The sequence below is a fragment of the Dendrobates tinctorius genome, unplaced genomic scaffold, assembly GCF_039654945.1.
Source record: "Dendrobates tinctorius isolate UK_male_01 unplaced genomic scaffold, ASM3965494v1 ptg000024l, whole genome shotgun sequence".
Lineage (NCBI taxonomy): Eukaryota > Metazoa > Chordata > Amphibia > Anura > Dendrobatidae > Dendrobates > Dendrobates tinctorius.
In genome coordinates this window covers 18,640,818-18,661,539 of record NW_027361692.1, presented here as the reverse complement: position 1 = coordinate 18,661,539, position 20,722 = coordinate 18,640,818, and the positions used below count along the sequence as shown (strand labels likewise).

At 40.2% G+C, this 20,722-nt stretch overlaps 1 protein-coding gene across 6 annotated transcripts in view; it reads left to right on the top strand.

The window, feature by feature from the left end:
• Window positions 1-20,722, top strand: part of ADGRB3 (adhesion G protein-coupled receptor B3) — a 1,461,501-nt gene that overhangs the window by 599,599 nt on the left and 841,180 nt on the right. For all 6 annotated transcript variants that reach the window (XM_073569395.1, XM_073569396.1, XM_073569393.1 and 3 more), the window contains one exon: window positions 3,211-3,375. In XM_073569395.1, the coding sequence (XP_073425496.1) occupies window positions 3,211-3,375 (165 nt within the window). The remainder of the gene's footprint in view (window positions 1-3,210; window positions 3,376-20,722) is intronic.

Sequence of the window (20,722 nt, the reverse complement as noted above, 5' to 3'; positions counted from 1 at the left end):
ACCTTAGAAGACAACTATAATTCGATGTCTTGTGTTACTTGCAGCTCTATCCAGGCTGGGAGTTCGAGAGTTAGATTCTGCCAATGTTTTCTTCCTTTGGTGTGGCCTGGGCAGGATTGAAAGCTATTTAAGCTCTTGAAATCCTGCTGTCCAATGTCAGTTATAACTTGCTTCAGTGAAGTATTGTGCAGCCTACTTGTATTCTCAAAGGACATTCCTTATTTAGGCCTTGACTCATTTTATGACAACTCTCCTGACGATTTTGGCCCTGCACTAACCTCATGGTTCTGATTTTGTGACTGGACCATTCCTTCTGCCAGCCTGCACCACTGGCCTGCAGATTACTCTGTGGCCACAACCCATGGTCCCCTGTATAAATTCAGATCCCCATATAGCGGTTAACATGTTAAGGCCATAGCAATTTCTGGGATCTGGTAAAAAGAGTAGCTTGCGTCAAGTCTGTCCATGGTAGCAAGTTTAGCACTGCAAGGCCACCTCCGACAATCCACATAACACTGGGCAGTACCATTTGTGGCTTGTGTTCAACACAGGAAAGAGTTTACTATGTCAGCATGTGACCATTGCTTTGCTTAAAGGAAGCTGGCAGACTCTGTCATTTAGATAATTAAGTGAATCTATTGCCTCTGTTTATACATGGGCTGCTTTAAAGGGAATCTGTCACCCCTTTTTTGAGATATCATATAATGATATCATTCAATTGTGTGTCACATAAGGATTCTCTTAGTACTTTTGCTTCCCCCTGACCCAGCACCTTTCATGCATAAATACTTTTTTATATCGGTTCAGATGTATGTAAACTGCCGCTGTCTGGTCCGCTGGGCGGGGCTTATTCACCTGCTCCCCCCTCCCTGTCTTTCTCTATGCATTTCTTCTTGCGTAGAGCAAGACAGGGAGGAGAGAGCAGTTGATTAAGCCCCACCCATCGAACTGGACCATGGCAGTTTACATACATCTAAACCGATATAAAAAAGGTATTTATGCATGAAATGTGCGGGGTCAGGGGGAAGCAAAAGCACTAAGAGAATCCTTATGTGACACACAATTGAATGATATCATTATATGATATCTCAAAAAAGGGTGACAGATTCCCTTTAAAGAAGGACAATGATCAATTAAAATGAGTCAGTTGAGGTGTCATCACACACATCGAGATCACTAGGGAGATCACTGTGTGTGACATGCATCAGCGACCGGCCCCCCCACCGGGTATCGCTGATCATGCTCTAATGTCCTGAGCCATTTTTTGATCACTGGTCTCCCGCTGGCCAGCGCGCTTCGCTGCATGTGGCAGTGGGAGACCAACGATCAGCAAGCTCCCAGCTCTGTAAGCAGACACAGGGAGCTGGTATCCAAGGTAAATATTTGGTAACTAAGCACGAGCACTGCTTAGTTACCCTCTGTGTACCTTGGATACCTGCGTGCTGGCGCTGGGAGCTGGTATCCAAGGTACACAGTGGGTAACTAAGTGATGTGCATGCTTAGTTACCAGATATTTACCTAGGATACCGGCTCCCAGCATGAGCACGCAGTTATCCAAGGTACACAGCGGGTAACTAAGCGACATGCTCGTTTAGTTACCTGATATTTACCTTGGATACCAGCGTCATCGCTGATTCTGATTGCTGGTGAAATCTGTCATTTGACAGCTCACCAGCAATCATGTAGCGAGGCACCAGATATCCTGACAAGGTCGTATCATTGTCGGGATCGCTGGTGAATCGTTTAGTGAGATGGGACCCTTAGTCAGACCCGTTCACACACAGTACTGGTTATTTGCCTTCAAATTAAACACTCTCCTGTGTCAAACACAAGTCAGAAAGGGATTTGCTGAATCCAGAAATGGCACTGATATCTTCAGAGCAGGCATCATTGTTTATCCAGAATTGAAAATACTGCTGTAAAAAATTGGAGTTGAAATAAGCACAGCCATCTGCTCTATATGTAATTAAGAAAAAATGAAATGCTGTCATGTTTTGAAGTTCTGGATAGAATATATGAATACTTTTTGTAAGTTTACGTGATGTAACAGCCAAACATAATGATACAGCAATAACAGTTTTTTAATATTTTTAAAAAGTTCTCTGATTCAGAAATGAAATGTGCCATTTCTTAATAATTTTAATGTGCTGAACTCAAACAACCCAATGAAAACTGGGAACTGGCTCTTGTTTCCACGTTATTGAAAAACTTCCATTTTACTGCTATATAAATTGTATAGATAAAATATAGAAATGTAAACTTTATTAATTTTGTAAATATAATCTTAGTCATAATAAAAGTTTACTAAAGCTATATAAATTTACCATAACATATCTAAACACTATTGTGAATTAAGATTGGAATGCAGCATGCAGAAATAGCAATTGGTATTATGATCAGTTGGTTCCTTCCAGACTATTCGGGACTGTAAATTGACTAGATTGCCTTTTTCCATTCAACAATTGCATAATTTGTGCACATCTATTACTATATATGTATGGCATCCAACTTTGGTCATGGTCTCCTTTTCTGCAGCCAAAATACAGGTTGTCGGTTTTTCTAACCAAGATAGTGAAGTTTTGCTTTTGTGACACAAGAGTCACTTTGCCACATACTTAGCAGAAATGATCTACTTTGTTAATGCAAGTCTGAGACATCTCTGATTTTACATTATTTTATAGTTGTGTCATGTACAGATGGAGTATTTAGAAATCTAAGTGAATTAGTTTTAGTTAGGATTGAATCATCGGGTATGAGATTCTATTGGTCACTCTGAGATGATGCAAGACTGATGGCTCAGTAAACTACTGATTATGTAGTGCTGATGATGCGGTAATAAAGAAACAATCTGCCCCTAAAGTTGCATCAAAGACAGTCTTAAATAACCACCCCTGGAATATTAGAACCAATTAGCAATTTTAAGTATTATTTTTGTTTTCAGCACACCAAAATTAGTTGTATGCAATGGTTTCTATGACTGAACCAATTTGGCTGTAGATTAGTGTACTGCTTCTCATAGAGTATCTATATTGTTTCATGAATTATGTATAATAATTGTGTTACAATAGTTTATAGGTCTGAAATATATTAACAGTTTCCAGTTAAATTGTTCTTTTGTTTTAAAATGTAGTTTTATTATTATTATTATTATTATTATTATTATTACCATTGTGCATTGTGTTATAGTGTAATATCTTTTCTCTATTGCAGTAAACGGAATTTGGGAGGAATGGTCACCTTGGAGTTTATGTTCCTTTACATGTGGAAAAGGCCAAAGAACAAGAACAAGGACCTGCACTCCTCCACAATATGGGGGAAGATTGTGCGGTGGACCAGAAATTCAGCATAAGCCTTGCAATATTGCTCTTTGCCCTGGTGAGATGAATGAAAAAAAAAAAATATATATATATATATATATATATATATATATATATTACTGTTAAAGCTAGAATGTTTGGTCAAGTGATGGATGATTGTACGGTATCTTCTTAAAAGATAAGTCTCGGCTGCTTTATCTTAACAAAAAAGTGCGTGTTACAAAGAATAATAGGGTCAGAAGAAAATTGACATTCGCAGAAACAGAAAAGAGTACTATTTTGTATTAAACATATATATGATTGCAAATTTTTTCTACAACTCATTTAAATGTGTAAATTTATGATACAACGCAAAAAAAATCTCTTTAGGTTACTGTTCTTTTCTTTTTTTGTCAGTTACTTTGAAACTTTAAAGTTCTTTGTAACCTTTTTCCTGGTAGCCCATTCTTTATAAGTACCCATTTGTCCAATTATAACTATGTCAGGATTGTGACAGTCTAAAAAAAACAAAGTAATGGTGGTGTGTTGTTAAAAACAGAGGATAGCAAGAGGAAAAAAATGAAGACTGAGATCCAAAAATGATGTATGATAAAACTACAAGACTTACAGTGTACACTTCATGTTAAATAGAATATAAATATATATGCTTTGATAATACTACAATTATAATAATTATAATAATCCTAAAAATAGCCATAATTTTATTAATAAAAACATTTATTTTACTATTAATCCCTTAACAAACACCAATCTCCATTAAAATGGCATCTGTTAAGGGGTATTATTCCTCATCACTTATCCACAGCAATAAGTGAATAGCGCCACGCTGCGGGCAAAATTCCCACGAGTGACAGCTATACATGACAGCTGACACCCTCCAATATTGGCCCCGGCCAGCTTTGGAACCAAACGGGGCCAATTATCACCTTAAATGCCAATGTCAATTGTGACAGTGGTATATAAGTGGTTAAAAGAGGATCAACCCCCCCACCCTAGTAATCGCAGGTGCCGATCTTTGCCATGGTACCATGATGTCATTTGATGTCCCAAAGGTATGGTGACCTGTGAGATCCAGATATAAATGGGGTCTCACCGGCTCTGTCAGTGAATCACTGACAGGTACCATGCACGGTAGTACAGGAGTACTGCAGTGCATGACACCAGAGATCAAAGTAAAAAAAGTACATGTCCCACAGTGGAACTAACTGAAAAAGTAAAAATAAATATTTAAAATGTGTAAAATAAGAAACACACAAAAAAGTGTACACAAATCACAAAAAGCCATTTGCCACTAAAAACACAGTGCATTAAAATAAAAAATATATGTAAATAATAGTATCGCAGTGTCCTTGATGACCTGATCTATAAAAGCGGCACATTATATATTCTGTATGTTGAACATCGTAAAAGAAAATACAAAAAAATTGAATAAAAAGCGATCAAAAAGACATGTAAAAGTATATTGTATAAATGAAAACATCAAACTGTTTAACAAAAAACAAGCCCTAATATGGCTCATTCGGTAAAAAAATAAAATATTATCAGATCTCAGAATATGACAATGCAAAAACAAACACATTTTTATAAAATGTGTTTTTTATTTTGTAAAAATAGCAAAGCATAAAAAATATATAAATGTGGTATCACTGTAATCATACTATCCCAAAGAATAAATTGGTCTTAAAACTTTTATCGCATGGAAAAGCAGGCTAAAAATAGAAATACTGGTTTGTATTCATTCTGCTTTAAAGATCTGAATAAAAAGGAATCACAAAATGTTATGTACCTCAAAATTGGACCAAAAAAAATCTCCAACTCGATGCGCAGAAAATCCTCATACAGCTCTGTTTGCAAAAAATAAAAAAATTACAGCTCTCAGAATATGGTGACAAAGAAACCTATTATTTTTTAAAAAAAAGCATTTTTACTATGTGATATTAGAAAAGCATAAAAAATATACATCTAGAATTGCTGTAATCACATCTACCTGAAGAATAAAGTCACCTTATCACTTATACCACATAGTGAACCGTGCAAAAATAAAAATAGGAACTATTCTTGTACTGCTGCCTATTGATTCATTGAGCCTCCTAAAAATCAGAGCAAGGCTCAGATCACATTTATCCTGTACTTTTTCCTGAGTGCTTACATAGTTACATAGGTTGAAAAAGACATTGGGGTTTAAATCCCAAAATTTTCGAGATGAAACCCTGGATGGAGCCATTCACTTCCGAAGCTGATGGAGTCACTTTGGACTCCATCTAGTGTCTGTTTATGCAGTGTACTGTCATTTTAGGCATCTTTTTAGTGCACAAGTGTGGACCACTGTCATTCTGTGAGCGCCTAAAAAGATGGATACCACTGGTAGAGATGCCAAAGGTACTTCAAAGAGACTCCATATGCCTCATTATAGTGAATGGTTCCACTGGGGTTTTGTCTGAATCACATTTTTCTGGGATATACACAGAAACCACAATGTAAGTGGACAGCATAAAACAGGAATGTGATCCCTTCTTATTCTGGAAATGATCAAAAAATGTTATGTACCCTAAAATGTTAGCAATGAAAACCCTAACTTATCCAGCAGAAAATCAGCTCCCATTAAGGTTCGTCATCTATCACTGGAAATATATGGCGTTCCCACTTTACTGGCAGTACAAAGACTCAGGAAAAGTTAGATAAGTCTTAAAACAATGAAGGCACCATCAGCCCTTTGATCTCACATGCATATGGGGAACTTTCACACCACTTATCTAATCTTACCTAAGGATTCTCTCTTTAAGCTCAGTGTTTGTTTATTGAAATGTCCATGTATCACACCATGCCTGTACTCTTTACTGTATATAATTAGGTTTCTTCAAATATTTTGTTATATCAGCCTGATGAAGGGACATAAGCAGTCCCGAAAGCTTGCTTTGTAACAACATTCACTATTATTTGTTAGCCATTAAATGGTATCCCACCCACAAGATTCCTATTTTGTTTCTCTCACTGAGAGCACTTTATATAAAGTTTTATGAATCACCTGTAAGTTCATAATTCTCATTCCATTCCTAGATCAATTCCATGGTGGACCTAGTTTCCAAAAAGGGTCACATGAGAGGGGTTTCTGCTTCTTGGCATATCAGGGATTCTGCAGTGGCATTCACAATCTATTCCAGACAAACTGGCACTCCAAAAATAAAATAACTTTCTTTCCTTTCCAAGCCCTGCCATTTGTAAAACAGAACTTTTTGGCTACATATAAGGGGAAACACCAAGCTCAGAATGAAGTGAGTAACCAATTTTGTGGTCCACTTTGTCATGTTATCCCTTGAAAAAAAAAATGGGGCTAAGGCAACATTTCATGAACAAAGTAAACATTTTCCATGTGAAGACCTAATGTTATCAAATATATGTAGTAGTAATAATAATAATTTTTATTTATATAGTGCCAACATATTCCGCAGCACTTTACAAATAAGCGGGGACATGTACAGACAATATATTCAATACAAGTTAAGACAATTTTAACAGTGACATTAGGAGTGAGGTCCCTGCTCGCAAGCTTACAATCTACAAGGAAATGGGGAGACACAGTAGGTGAAAAGTGCTTGTTATTTCAGGTCTGGCAATTATAATAAATAGGGATTTTCAGATAAAGCTGCATGATCCGGCCATCAGCCCATGTGTTTAAGTGCAATAGTCAAGTATCAAGTGCAGTTATCGTGTGCATGGAGGGAGTGGAGACAGATGAATAGTAGGGTGCAGATTCAGAATAATATTTGGAAGGAGGGAACAGGGCAAAGTTAGTTTACTGAGTAGTTGAAGTGGTAGGCTTGTGTGAAGAGATGCATTTTCAAAGCACGCTTGAATAGGTCAGGGCTAGGTATCAGTCTGATTGTCTGGGGAAGTGCATTCCAGAGAGCTTGCGCAGCACGAGAGAAGTCTTGGAGACGGAGGTGCAAGGTTCGGATTATGGGGGATGATAGTCTTAGGTCAGTTGTAGAACGGAGAGTACATGCAGGGCGATAGACAGAAATGAGAGAGGAGATATAAGGTGGTGGAGAGCTTTGTGGGTGAGAGAGATGAGTTTATACTGGACACTGTAGCGAATAGGTAGCCAGTGTAATGACTGGCACAAGATGGAGGCATCGGTGAAGCAGCTGGACAGAAATTTGACACTGGCTGCCGCATTCAAGGATGGATTGGAGAGGAGAAAGTTTGGTAAGAGGGAGACCGATCAGAAGAGAGTTGCAGTAGTCCAGACGAGAATGAATAAGAGCGACAGTAAGAGTCTTAGCAGTTTCAAAGGTGAGAAAAGGTCAGATTCTGGAGATGTATTTAAGATGCAGGTGACAAGAGCGAGTGAGTGATCGGATATAGGGAGTAAAGGAAAGTTTGGTGTCGAATATGACCCCAAGACAGCAGGCATGCTACTTGGGAGTTATGGTTGAACCCTCCAGGGTTATTTCGATGTTAGGTAGAGTGAGGTTAGTGTCATGATTAGTGTTGAGCATTCCGATACCGCAAGTATCGGGTATCGGCCGATACTTGCTGTATCGGAATTCCGATACCGACTTCCGATATTTTTTCAATATCGGAATTCGGCATCGGAATCGGAAGTTCAGTTGATTGACGGCCTGACGTCATCATGATGCGCGGTGTGTGCGCATCATGATGCGCCGTCATTTCGGGCCTTCCGGGGGTCTCTGCCGGCCTGCCGGGGGGCTGTGCCGGCCTGCCGGGGGGCTGTGTGGACTGCCCGGGGTCTGTACCGGCCTGCCGGGGGGCTGTGCCGGCCTGCCGGTGGTCTGTGCACCCTGTGGGGGTCTGTACCGGCCTGCCGGGGGGCTGTGCCGGCCTGCCGGGGGGCTGTGCTGATGTCCGGGGGTCTGTGCAAGCATCGTCCGATGGGACTACAAGTCCCATCGGGCGATGCCTGCTACCATGACAGTGATTGACACATTAGCCAATGATGGGACAGTAGTAGTCCCATCATCCGGCTAATGTGTTAAATGTTAAAAAAAAAAAAAAAAAAATACTACATACATACTACATGCATACTACATACATACTACATGCATGCTACATACATACTACATGCATGCTACATACATACTACATATATACTACGTACATACTACATATATACTACATACATACTACATACTACATACTGCATGCTACATACATACTACATGCATGCTACATACATACTACATGCATGCTACATACATACCACATACATACTACATGCTACATACATACCACATATATACTACATACATACCACATATATACTACATACATACAATACATTCATACAATACATACATAGACATACAGTACATATAACATAGAGTAACATACTTACCAATACTTGTCACATTGTTCCCCGAAGCCATTGTCTTTTCCGGGATAAATATTAACATAACAAACCACAAAAATACTCACCCACGATCCGAAGCAGTCCACGAGTGTGTCCCACGACGATCTTGGGTAGAGAACTGCAGCATCAGATGATGCTGCCGTTCTCTACGGGCTGCAGGAATCCAATGACGGAAGGTAGGTATCCTTCCGCACTGTATTCCTCCGCCACTTAAAAAAAAAAAAGTCCCTAGTCTCACTTTATGCCATTGCTGTGTGGGAATTTCCCACACAGCAATGGCATAAAGTGAGACTAGGGACTTTTTTTTTTTAAGTGGCGGAGGAATACAGTGCGGAAGGATACCTACCTTCCGTCATTGGATTCCTGCAGCCCGTAGAGAACGGCAGCATCATCTGATGCTGCAGTTCTCTACCCAAGATCGTCGTGGGACACACTCGTGGACTGCTTCGGATCGTGGGTGAGTATTTTTGTGGTTTGTTATGTTAATATTTATCCCGGAAAAGACAATGGCTTCGGGGAACAATGTGACAAGTATTGGTAAGTATGTTACTCTATGTTATATGTACTGTATGTCTATGTATGTATTGTATGAATGTATTGTATGTATGTAGTATATATGTGGTATGCATGTAGTATGTATGTAGTATGTATGTAGCATGCATGTAGTATGTATGTAGTATGTATGTAGTATATATGTAGTATGTAGTATGAATGTAGTATATATGTAGTATGTATGTAGCATGTAGTATGTAGCATGCATGTAGTATATATGTAGTATGTATGTAGCATGTAGTATGTATGTAGCATGCATGTAGTATATATGTAGTATTTATGTTGCATGTAGTATTTATGTAGTATGAATGTAGCATGTATGTAGTATGTAGTATGAATGTAGCATGTATGTAGTATGTATGTAGTATATATGTGGTATGTATGTAGCATGCAGTATGTATGTAGCATGCATGTAGTATATATGTAGTATGTATGTTGCATGTAGTATTTATGTAGTATGAATGTAGCATGTATGTAGTATGTAGTATGAATGTAGCATGCATGTAGTATATATGTAGTATATATGTGGTATGTATGTAGCATGCAGTATGTATGTAGCATGCATGTAGTATATATGTAGTATGTATGTTGCATGTAGTATTTATGTAGTATGTATGTAGTATGTATGTGGTATGTATGTAGCATGCATGTAGTATGTATGTAGCATGCATGTAGTATGTATGTAGTATGTATGTAGTATATATGTAGTATGTAGTATGAATGTAGTATATATGTAGTATGTATGTAGCATGTAGTATGTAGCATGCATGTAGTATATATGTAGTATGTATGTAGCATGTAGTATGTATGTAGCATGCATGTAGTATATATGTAGTATGTATGTTGCATGTAGTATTTATGTAGTATGTATGTAGTATGTATGTGGTATGTATGTAGCATGCATGTAGTATGTATGTAGCATGCATGTAGTATGTATGTAGTATGTATGTAGTATATATGTAGTATGTAGTATGAATGTAGTATATATGTAGTATGTATGTAGCATGTAGTATGTAGCATGTATGTAGTATATATGTGGTATGTATGTAGCATGCAGTATGTATGTAGCATGCATGTAGTATATATGTAGTATGTATGTTGCATGTAGTATTTATGTAGTATGTATGTAGTATGTATGTGGTATGTATGTAGCATGCATGTAGTATGTATGTAGCATGCATGTAGTATGTATGTAGTATGTATGTAGTATATATGTAGTATGTAGTATGAATGTAGTATATATGTAGTATGTATGTAGCATGTAGTATGTAGCATGTATGTAGTATATATGTGGTATGTATGTAGCATGCAGTATGTATGTAGCATGCATGTAGTATATATGTAGTATTTATGTTGCATGTAGTATTTATGTAGTATGAATGTAGCATGTATGTAGTATGTAGTATGAATGTAGCATGTATGTAGTATGTATGTAGTATATATGTGGTATGTATGTAGCATGCAGTATGTATGTAGCATGCATGTAGTATATATGTAGTATGTATGTTGCATGTAGTATTTATGTAGTATGAATGTAGCATGTATGTAGTATGTAGTATGAATGTAGCATGCATGTAGTATATATGTAGTATATATGTGGTATGTATGTAGCATGCAGTATGTATGTAGCATGCATGTAGTATATATGTAGTATGTATGTTGCATGTAGTATTTATGTAGTATGAATGTAGCATGTATGTAGTATGTAGTATGAATGTAGCATGTATGTAGTATGCATGTTGTATGTATGTAGCATGTAATTTTTTTTTTTTTTTTTTACATTTAACACATTAGCCGGATGATGGGACTACTACTGTCCCATCATTGGCTAATGTGTCAATCACTGTCATGGTAGCAGGCATCGCCCGATGGGACTTGTAGTCCCATCGGACGATGCCTGCACAGACCCCCGGAGCCTGCACAGACCACCGGCAGGCCGGCACAGCCCCCCGGCAGGCCGGCACAGCCCCCCGGAGCCTGCACAGCCCCCCGGCAGGCCGGCACAGCCCCCCGGCAGGCCGGCACAGCCCCCCGGAGCCTGCACAGACCACCGGCAGGCCGGCACAGCCCACCGGAGCCTGCACAGACCCCCTGGCAGGCCGGCACAGCCCCCCGAAAGGCCCGTACAGACCCCAGAGAGGCTGTACAAGGGCAGGAAAGGGTTTTTCTTATTCCGATACCGGAAGTCCCATAGACTTGAATGGGACTTCCGGTATCGGAATCGGCGATACCGATACTTTTTTTAAAGATCGGCCGATACCATCCGATACGATACTTTGAAGTATCGGACGGTATCGCTCAACTCTAGTCATGATCCGAAGTGGATCTGACAGTTTTAAATGCACAAAGTGAACTTTTTTTCCTTTGGCTTTGTGCCAAAGTGGTGTGTTTGCCCCCTGTGGCCATTAGAATTATTACACGTGGTGTCATTCATTCTAAGTTGCCCCGGTGGTGGTGAGTGGTATCACATTTTAGTTTTAAAGTGCAATTATAAATCAGGTATGAGGCTCTATAAATGAGTCTCAGGGGTGTTCAATCACTGTTGGTGATATTGATTGTGAGTAGAGTTGAGCGATACCGTCCGATACTTCAAAGTATCGGATCGGAATGGATCGGCCGATCTTAAAAAAAAGTATCGGTATCGCCGATTCCGATACCGGAAGTCCCATTCAAGTCTATGGGACTTCCGGTATCGGAATAAGAAAAATCCTGTTTTTCCCTTGTACAGCCTCTCTGGGGTCTGTACGGGCCTTTCGGGGGGGCTGTGCCGGCCTGCCAGGGGGTCTGTGCAGGCTCCGGTGGTCTGTGCCGGCCTGCCGGGGGGCTGTGCCGGCCTGCCAGGGGGGCTGTGCAGGCTCCAGTGGGCTGTGCCAGCCTGCCGGGGGGCTGTGCCGGCCTGCCGGGGGGCTGTGCAGGCTCCGGGGGGCTGTGCCGGCCTGCCGGGGGGCTGTGCAGGCTTCGGGGGTCTGTGCAGGCATCGTCCGATGGGACTACAAGTCCCATCAGGCGATGCCTGCTACCATGACAGTGATTGACACATTAGCCAATGATGGGACAGTAGTAGTCCCATCATCCGGCTAATGTGTTGAATGTAAAAAAAAAAAAAAAAAATTACATGCTACATACATACAACATGCATACTACATACATGCTACATTCATACTACATACTACATACATGCTACATTCATACTACATATATACTACATGCAACATACATACTACATACATACTGCATGCAACATACATACTACATATATACTACATGCATGCAAAATGCATACTACATATATACTACATGCTACATACATACTACATATATGCTACATACATACTACATATATACTACATGCATGCTACATACATACTACATACATACTACATATATGCTACATACATACTACATGCTACATACATACTACATATATACTACATACATACTACATACATACTACATGCATGCTACATACATACTACATACATACTACATATATACTACATGCATGCTACATACATACTACATGCTACATACATACTACATATATACTACATACATGCTACATACATACTGCATGCTACATGCATGCTACATACATACTACATACATACTACATGCTACATACATACCACATATATACTACATACATACTACATACAATACATTCATACAATACATACATAGACATACAGTACATATAACATAGAGTAACATACTTACCAATACTTGTCACATTGTTCCCCGAAGCCATTGTCTTTTACGGAATAAATATTAACATAACAAACCACAAAAATACTCACCCACGATCCGAAGCAGTCCACGAGTGTGTCCCACGACGATCTTGGGTAGAGAACTGCAGCATCAGCTGTTGCTGCCATTCTCTACGGGCTGCAGGAATCCAATGACGGAAGGTAGGTATCCTTCCGCACTGTATTCCTCCGCCACTTAAAAAAAAAAAGTCCCTAGTCTCACTTTATGCCATTGCTGTGTGGGAAATTCCCACGCAGCAATGGCATAAAGTGAGACTAGGGACTTTTTTTTTTTTAAGTGGCGGAGGAATACAGTACGGAAGGATACCTACCTTCCGTCATTGGATTCCTGCAGCCCATAGAGAACGGCAGCAACAGCTGATGCTGCAGTTCTCTACCCAAGATCGTCGTGGGACACACTTGTGGACTGCTTCGGATCGTGGGTGAGTATTTTTGTGGTTTGTTATGTTAATATTTATTCCGTAAAAGACAATGGCTTCGGGGAACAATGTGACAAGTATTGGTAAGTATGTTACTCTATGTTATATGTACTGTATGTCTATGTATGTATTGTATGAATGTATTGTATGTAGTATGTATGTAGTATATATGTGGTATGTATGTAGCATGTAGTATGTATGTAGTATGTATGTAGCATGCATGTAGCATGCAGTATGTATGTAGCATGCATGTAGTATATATGTAGTATGTATGTAGCATGTAGTATGTATGTAGCATGCATGTAGTATATATGTAGTATGTATGTAGTATGTATGTAGCATGCATGTAGTATGTATGTAGTATGTATGTAGTATATATGTAGTATGTATGTAGCATGTAGTATGTATGTAGCATGCATGTAGTATATATGTAGTATGTATGTAGCATGTAGTATGTATGTAGCATGCATGTAGTATATATGTAGTATGTATGTAGTATGTATGTAGCATGCATGTAGTATGTATGTAGTATGTATGTAGTATATATGTAGTATGTATGTAGCATGTAGTATGTATGTAGCATGCATGTAGTATATATGTAGTATGTATGTAGCATGTAGTATGTATGTAGCATGCATGTAGTATGTATGTAGTATGTATGTAGTATATATGTAGTATGTATGTAGCATGTAGTATGTATGTAGCATGCATGTAGTATATATGTAGTATGTATGTAGCATGTAGTATGTATGTAGCATGCATGTAGTATGTATGTAGTATGTATGTAGTATATATGTAGTATGTATGTAGCATGTAGTATGTATGTAGCATGCATGTAGTATATATGTAGTATGTATGTAGCATGTAGTATGTATGTAGCATGCATGTAGTATGTATGTAGTATGTATGTAGCATGTAGTATGTATGTAGCATGCATGTAGTATATATGTAGTATGTATGTAGTATGTAGTATGTATGTAGCATGCATGTAGTATGTATGTAGTATGTATGTAGTATGTATGTAGCATGTAGTATGCATGTAGTATATATGTAGTATGTATGTAGTATGTATGTAGTATGTATGTAGTATGTATGTAGTATATATGTGTTATGTATGTAGTATGTATGTAGTATATATGTGGTATGTATGTAGTATGTATGTAGTATGTATGTAGTATGTATGTAGCATGCATGTAGTATGTATGTATGTAGTATTTTTTTTTTTTTTTCTTTTTAACATTTAACACATTAGCCGGATGATGGGACTACTACTGTCCCATCATTGGCTAATGTGTCAATCACTGTCATGGTAGCAGGCATCGCCAAATGGGACTTGTAGTCCCATCGGACGATGCTTGCACAGACCCCCGGACATCAGCACAGCCCCCCGGCAGGCCGGTACAGACCCCCACAGGGTGCACAGACCACCAGCAGGCCGGCACAGCCCCCCGGCAGGCCGGTACAGACCCCCACAGGGTGCACAGACCACCGGCAGGCCGGCACAGCCCCCCGGCAGGCCGGTACAGACCACGGGCAGACCACACAGCCCCCCGGCAGGCCGGCACAGCCCCCCGGCAGGCCGGCAGAGACCCCCGGAAGGCCCGAAATGACGGCGCATCATGATGCGCACACACCACGCATCATGATGACGTCAGGCTGTCAATCAACTTTGAACTTCCGATTCCGATGCCGACTTCCGATATTGAAAAAATATCGGAAGTCGGTATCGGAATTCCGATACAGCAAGTATCGGCCGATACCCGATACTTGCGGTATCAGAATGCTCAACACTAATTGTGAGTAACTTTCAAGTAAGCCTGGGTAAAGGAGGGAGCTGAACATGAGTCCTGTGCAGCCCGGACGGCCAGAGGGATTGAGTCAGCTATGGAGTCTGCAAGGAGTGCTGGCATGGATTGGTGGAGTTCATCGTTGGAGTCTGCAAGAAGAGCTGGCATGGTGTGGTGGAGTCGCAGTTTATGGTGTCAGCAGGAAGTGCTTGCATGGTTTGGTGGAGTGGCGACTATGGTGAGAGTTGCACTCAGCATGCTGGACTTGGTTGCTGAAAGCTGGACTCAAGCATGCTTGACTTCTTGGCAGAAAAGTTGGACTCGAGCATGCTGGAATTTTTAGCAGAAGTTGGACTCATCCTTGGGACTCTGTTTACTGGGCAGCTGCTACTGGTGGTGGACTCTGCTCCAAGGTTGCACTATGTTGATGGATCCGGTTATGGTGATGGATCCGGGTGGAGGAGAAGATGCACGCAGGTGGTGGGCTCTGTTGCTAGGAGTGTACGCAACAGAGCAAAACTAAGTGGTGTTTCTCCTGTTTTGTCGTCTTTCCTCATGTGTGTTTTGGTGCAGTGGTGGGATTAGTTTCCGCACCGACCAATTCCCTAGTGAGGGTTTAGGTCCAGGGCGAGTCAGGGTTTTGAGGTACGTGTGCGTCGCCCGGTGCGGAACCGGCATAGGGAACGTTAGGAGTGCAGGGACACTGGCTCAGGGGAGCTCAGGAGGTCTCCACTTCCCTATTCCCTATCGCAGGGCCCACCATTGTTAATGTTACCCAGGTTTCCCCCTTATTATTTACATTCGCCTTACTGGAGGTGGGGTTTCCAGACAACTGTATTTATTACGTGTAATGTCTAAATTTGCCAGTTGGAGGCGGCATATCCAGCTGCACGTGTTTATTATTTAAATTCGCCCCACTGGAGGCGGTGTATCCAGGGTCACGTGTGTCATATGGGTTCGCCTTGCGGTACCCGCTGCGTCCAGACACACGCATGACCGTGACAGTTAGTAGAGGGGAGGAACACAAGAAATTCGGCTTTGGAGAGATTTAGTTTCAGATAGAGGGAGGACATGATGTTAGAGACAGCAGACAGACAATCCTTGGTATTTTGAATTAGGGTAGGGGTGATATCAGGGGAAGAAGTGTATAATTGGGTGTCATCAGCATAGAGATGATACTGGAACCTAAATCTGCTGATTGTTTGTCCAATAGGGGCAGTGTATAGAGAGAAGAGGAGGGGGCCTAGGACTGAGCCCTGCGGGACCTCGTTAGTAAGGGGACGAGGAGAGGAAGAGGAGTCGGCAAAAGATACAGTGAAGGAGCGGTCAGAGAGACAGGAGGACAACCAGGAGAGGGCTGTGTCCTTGAGACCTATAGAGAGGAGCATAGTGAGTAGGAACTGGTGATCCACAGTGTCAAATGCGGCCGAGAGATCCAGGAGAATCAGCAGGGAGCAATGACCTTTCGATTTAGCTGTTATTAGATCATTAGAGACTTTAGTGAGGGCAGTTTCAGTGGAGTGTAAATAGCAGAAACCAGATTGTAAGGGGTCGAGAAGACAGTTATCCGAGAGATAGCAGATTAGACGGGAGTGGACCAAGCGTTCCAGGAGTTTAGAGATGAAGGAAAGGTTAGAGACAGGTCTGTAGTTAGCAGTGCAGTTCTGGTCCAGGGATGGCTTTTTAATTAAAGGGGTTATGATGGCATGTTTAAATGAGGAGGGAAATATACCTGAAGAAAGAGAGAGGTTAAATATTTTAGTCAGGTGAGTGGTTACCACTGGTGAGAGAGACTTCAGGAGATGTTAAGGAATGGGGTCACTGTTGCAGGGTGTAAGCCGAGCAGAAGTGAGGAGCTTGGAAGCTTCTTCTTCTGAAACAGGCTCAAAGATGTCTAGTGAGCTTGAGGTGCGGCAGGTAAGGGGATCCAGGCACTGAAGAGATTGGGCTGAGATATCCTGATGGATGTGGTTGATTTTTTGTGGGAAATAAGTGGCCAGATCCTCACAGCTGAGGTTGGTGATGGGGGCCTGTACTTTAGGTTTCAAGAGGGAGTTTAAGGTTTCAAAAAGTCATTTTGGGTTGTTGGATAGTGAGGTGATGAGGGTGGTGAAGTAAGATTGTTTGGCCAGATGAAGAGCAGAGTTATAGGTTTTGAGCATGAACTTTTAGTGGATGAAGTCTTCTGCTAAGAGAGATTTTCTCCACTGCCGCTCTGCAAACCTTGAGCAGCGCTGAATAAAGCGTGTTTGCATTGTGTGCCAGGGCTGCCGTTGTCTGTGTCGGGTCTTTCTGCGTGTAGAAGGTGCTGCTTCATCTAGGGCATTCTTCAGTGTATTATTGAAGTGTGACAATGCTAAGTCTGGACAGGAGAGGGAGGACATGGGGGCTAAAGATGTGTGGAGATTGTCCATAAGCTGCTGGGTATTAATGGTACGTGTATTCCGATAAGTGTGGTAAGTGGGGGTGTCCCGGGTGAGGAGACAATTCTTGACAGAGAAGGAAAGAAGGTTTTGGTCCGAGAGCGGGAGAGGGGAGTTAGTAAAGTCGTGCAGCGAGCCGGGATGGGCTAAAACCAGGTCCAGAGTATTCCCGTCCTCATGTGTAGGAGAATTAGTAAAATGTGAGAGGCCAAATGAAGAAGTTAGGGAAAGAAGATGAGAGGCAGATTGGGAGAGGGGATCATTGATTGGGATGTTAAAGTCTCCCGTGATGAGGGTGGGGATGTCACAGGATAGAAATTGAGTAAGCCAGATGGCGAAGTGGTCTAGAAACTGGTGGGAGGAGCCTGGAGGGAGATAAACAACCGCCACATGTAAGGAGAAGGGCTTAAAGAGTCTGACAACATGGGCTTCAAAGGAAGGAAATGTAAGGGAGGGAAGCGGGGGATGACCTGGAAACCACATTGTGATGAAAGGAGCAAACCAACACCTCCACCCTGTCTGTTCTCAGGTCTGGCGGTATGTGAAAATTTCATCCCACCAAGCGAGAGAACGGCAGCAGCGGTGGTGTCTGAATGCTGGATCCAGGTTTCTGTAATAGCCAGAAGGTTAAGGGAATTAGAATTAGAGAGGAAAAAATCGTGCACCTGAGAGTTCAATATGCTCACTATACTCGCTGGATAAAATCCTTGAGGGGTGTAGTTTCCAAAATGGAGTCAGTTGTGGGGGTATTCTGATGATTGGGTACATTTAAATCTGAATAGGTCCTTAAACAAACAGGATTTGCAAATTTATTGAAAAAATGAGAAATTGCTACTTAACTTTTTAACCTTTCTAACATCCTAACAAAATAAAATAACATTTAAATGTCACAAATGTAAAGTAGACATGTGGGAAACATTTACTTATTATTTGGCACAGAATGACTAACTGGTTTAAGGATATAAAGATTGAACGTTTGAAAATTTGAATTCAACATTATTCAAAATTTTTGCCAAAATTCTGATATTTTCATAAATAAGCACAAAATGCATCGACCTAAGTTTACCAGTAACATAAAGTAAAAAGTATCCTGAAAAAAACAATCTCAGAATCACTGGGATGCTTTGAAGCGTTTCAGAGTTATTACCACATGAAGTGACACTGGTGAGATTTTAAAAATTTGGCCTGGTCAGTAAAGTTAAAATGATCTTGGTCACTAAGGGGTTATTAAAAGCTTATAAACCATGGAATCTCATCTTATTTTATATTTCACAAACCTTTGTAATGCTTATATCATATGTACTTTTTAAAATCCTCATACACTATTCTTGTATGAGTATTATTGTGAAATCATTAGAATGTAACCCAAAAAAAGCACGTGTTATAACTAAAATGATTCTGCAATGTTGCCAGTAAGTTTTATCTCTGTTCTCTTATGTAATATTACATTGTTGTAGTGTCAATAGGTACAGGTTTAATTAAATAAATGCTCTTTTAAGGGTTATTAAACTTCTGATTAAAAATAAATATATAAATACAGCAGCAAATTCTATAAAAAAGAACCCTACTCATGAATGCTCTGTACCACTTCTGACCCATGTTTGATGTTTCTATACTCCACATAGTCATTGTTTGCAAACAGCCATTGTTTAGATGTGACCACTGAACGAATCAGTGGACTCACTAATCACGTGCCAATGAGTTTCATTATGTAATGTCACTGATAAAAGACTAAAGGATTAGTTTGAACAAAGCTGAAAAACAAAAGATTAATAATAATATTTACACTTCATAGTTGTCTCATCACTTGTATCTCTAAGCCTCAATTATGACACAACCCTGACTTTAATTTTGAACACCTGGACAATCTCTGATACAAGTAATTGAAGGAAAAGAGAATTGGCCAATCTACTGTATATTATGCTAATGGTCATCTGAATTGTCATTCATTGTTATCTTATTATTGTAAACATACAGTTGAAATCAAATTTAGGAGATCTCCATAGCAAAGGAGGTTGCGTTAACATAATGTACATACTTTCAACTGTTTGTAATAAACCAATATGCAAATACATTACCAAATGCCTAATTTAGTTATTACTGTAGTTTCAGAATTTTTTATCTCTTTTCATACAATCATCTTTTGCTCATGGTAATGCATTCTTTGATGGTTATGACTTGCTGCAAACATTATGCATAGCCAGATACCAGCTTCTGGCAGTGCTCCTGAGGAATATGAGCCAATTCCTCATGGGCAATGTTTTCAATAATACTTTTCAGTTTGCATGGTACAACTGCCTTCTTTGAATTCCACCAAAGCAATTCTATGAGACTAAAAACATACAACAGTGACAGCCACTCCACAATCTTCTAAAAGTTTGACACCCAAGCTTCAGCTTTCACATAGAAGGCCTGAAGTGTTCTCCTTGCATTTCTCAATACTTGATTGAATCCATATTGATGTCAACAACCTGTTGGTTTCTAGTCCCAAAGAAAGCAAAGTCGTCTCAGAGCCTCAGTCAGCCATCAACATGCTTCACTGTAGGCAGTGTGATCTTTTCAGTGTATGCTTCATTCTTCCTCCTAATGATATACAACTGATCCAAAGGACCAGAAAGATACAGTTTTGTTTCATAACACCACAGGACAGAATCCCCAAACCTCTGTGTCTTAAATAAATAGTTTTGAACATATTGCAGATGACTTATGCTTAGCATGTGACTTGCTGCGCAGATTTAAATGCTGGTGAATTTGCAGTCACTTGAGGGTTGTTATGATCATTTGCCTCCTCCATAATCTGGTGGCATCCAGTGATTGCTTCCATTTTCTTCCAAGCTAGTTCTCTTTTAACTTAGAGCTTGTGAACTATACTTCCATTTGTTTCTTTGGGACATTCCATGACTTTGATTTCTTTTTGAATACATTTCATTGTTTGCTGAAGGCAATAATTTATTCTCTTAAAACTTTGGACCACTGTCTTGATGTTTTGATTTCTAGTATGTTATCAAATGTCACAGTCAACAAACCCTTAGTTTGTTCATGTATTTAATCTGCTTTATCTCAAACACCCAGTGAAACTAATGAAC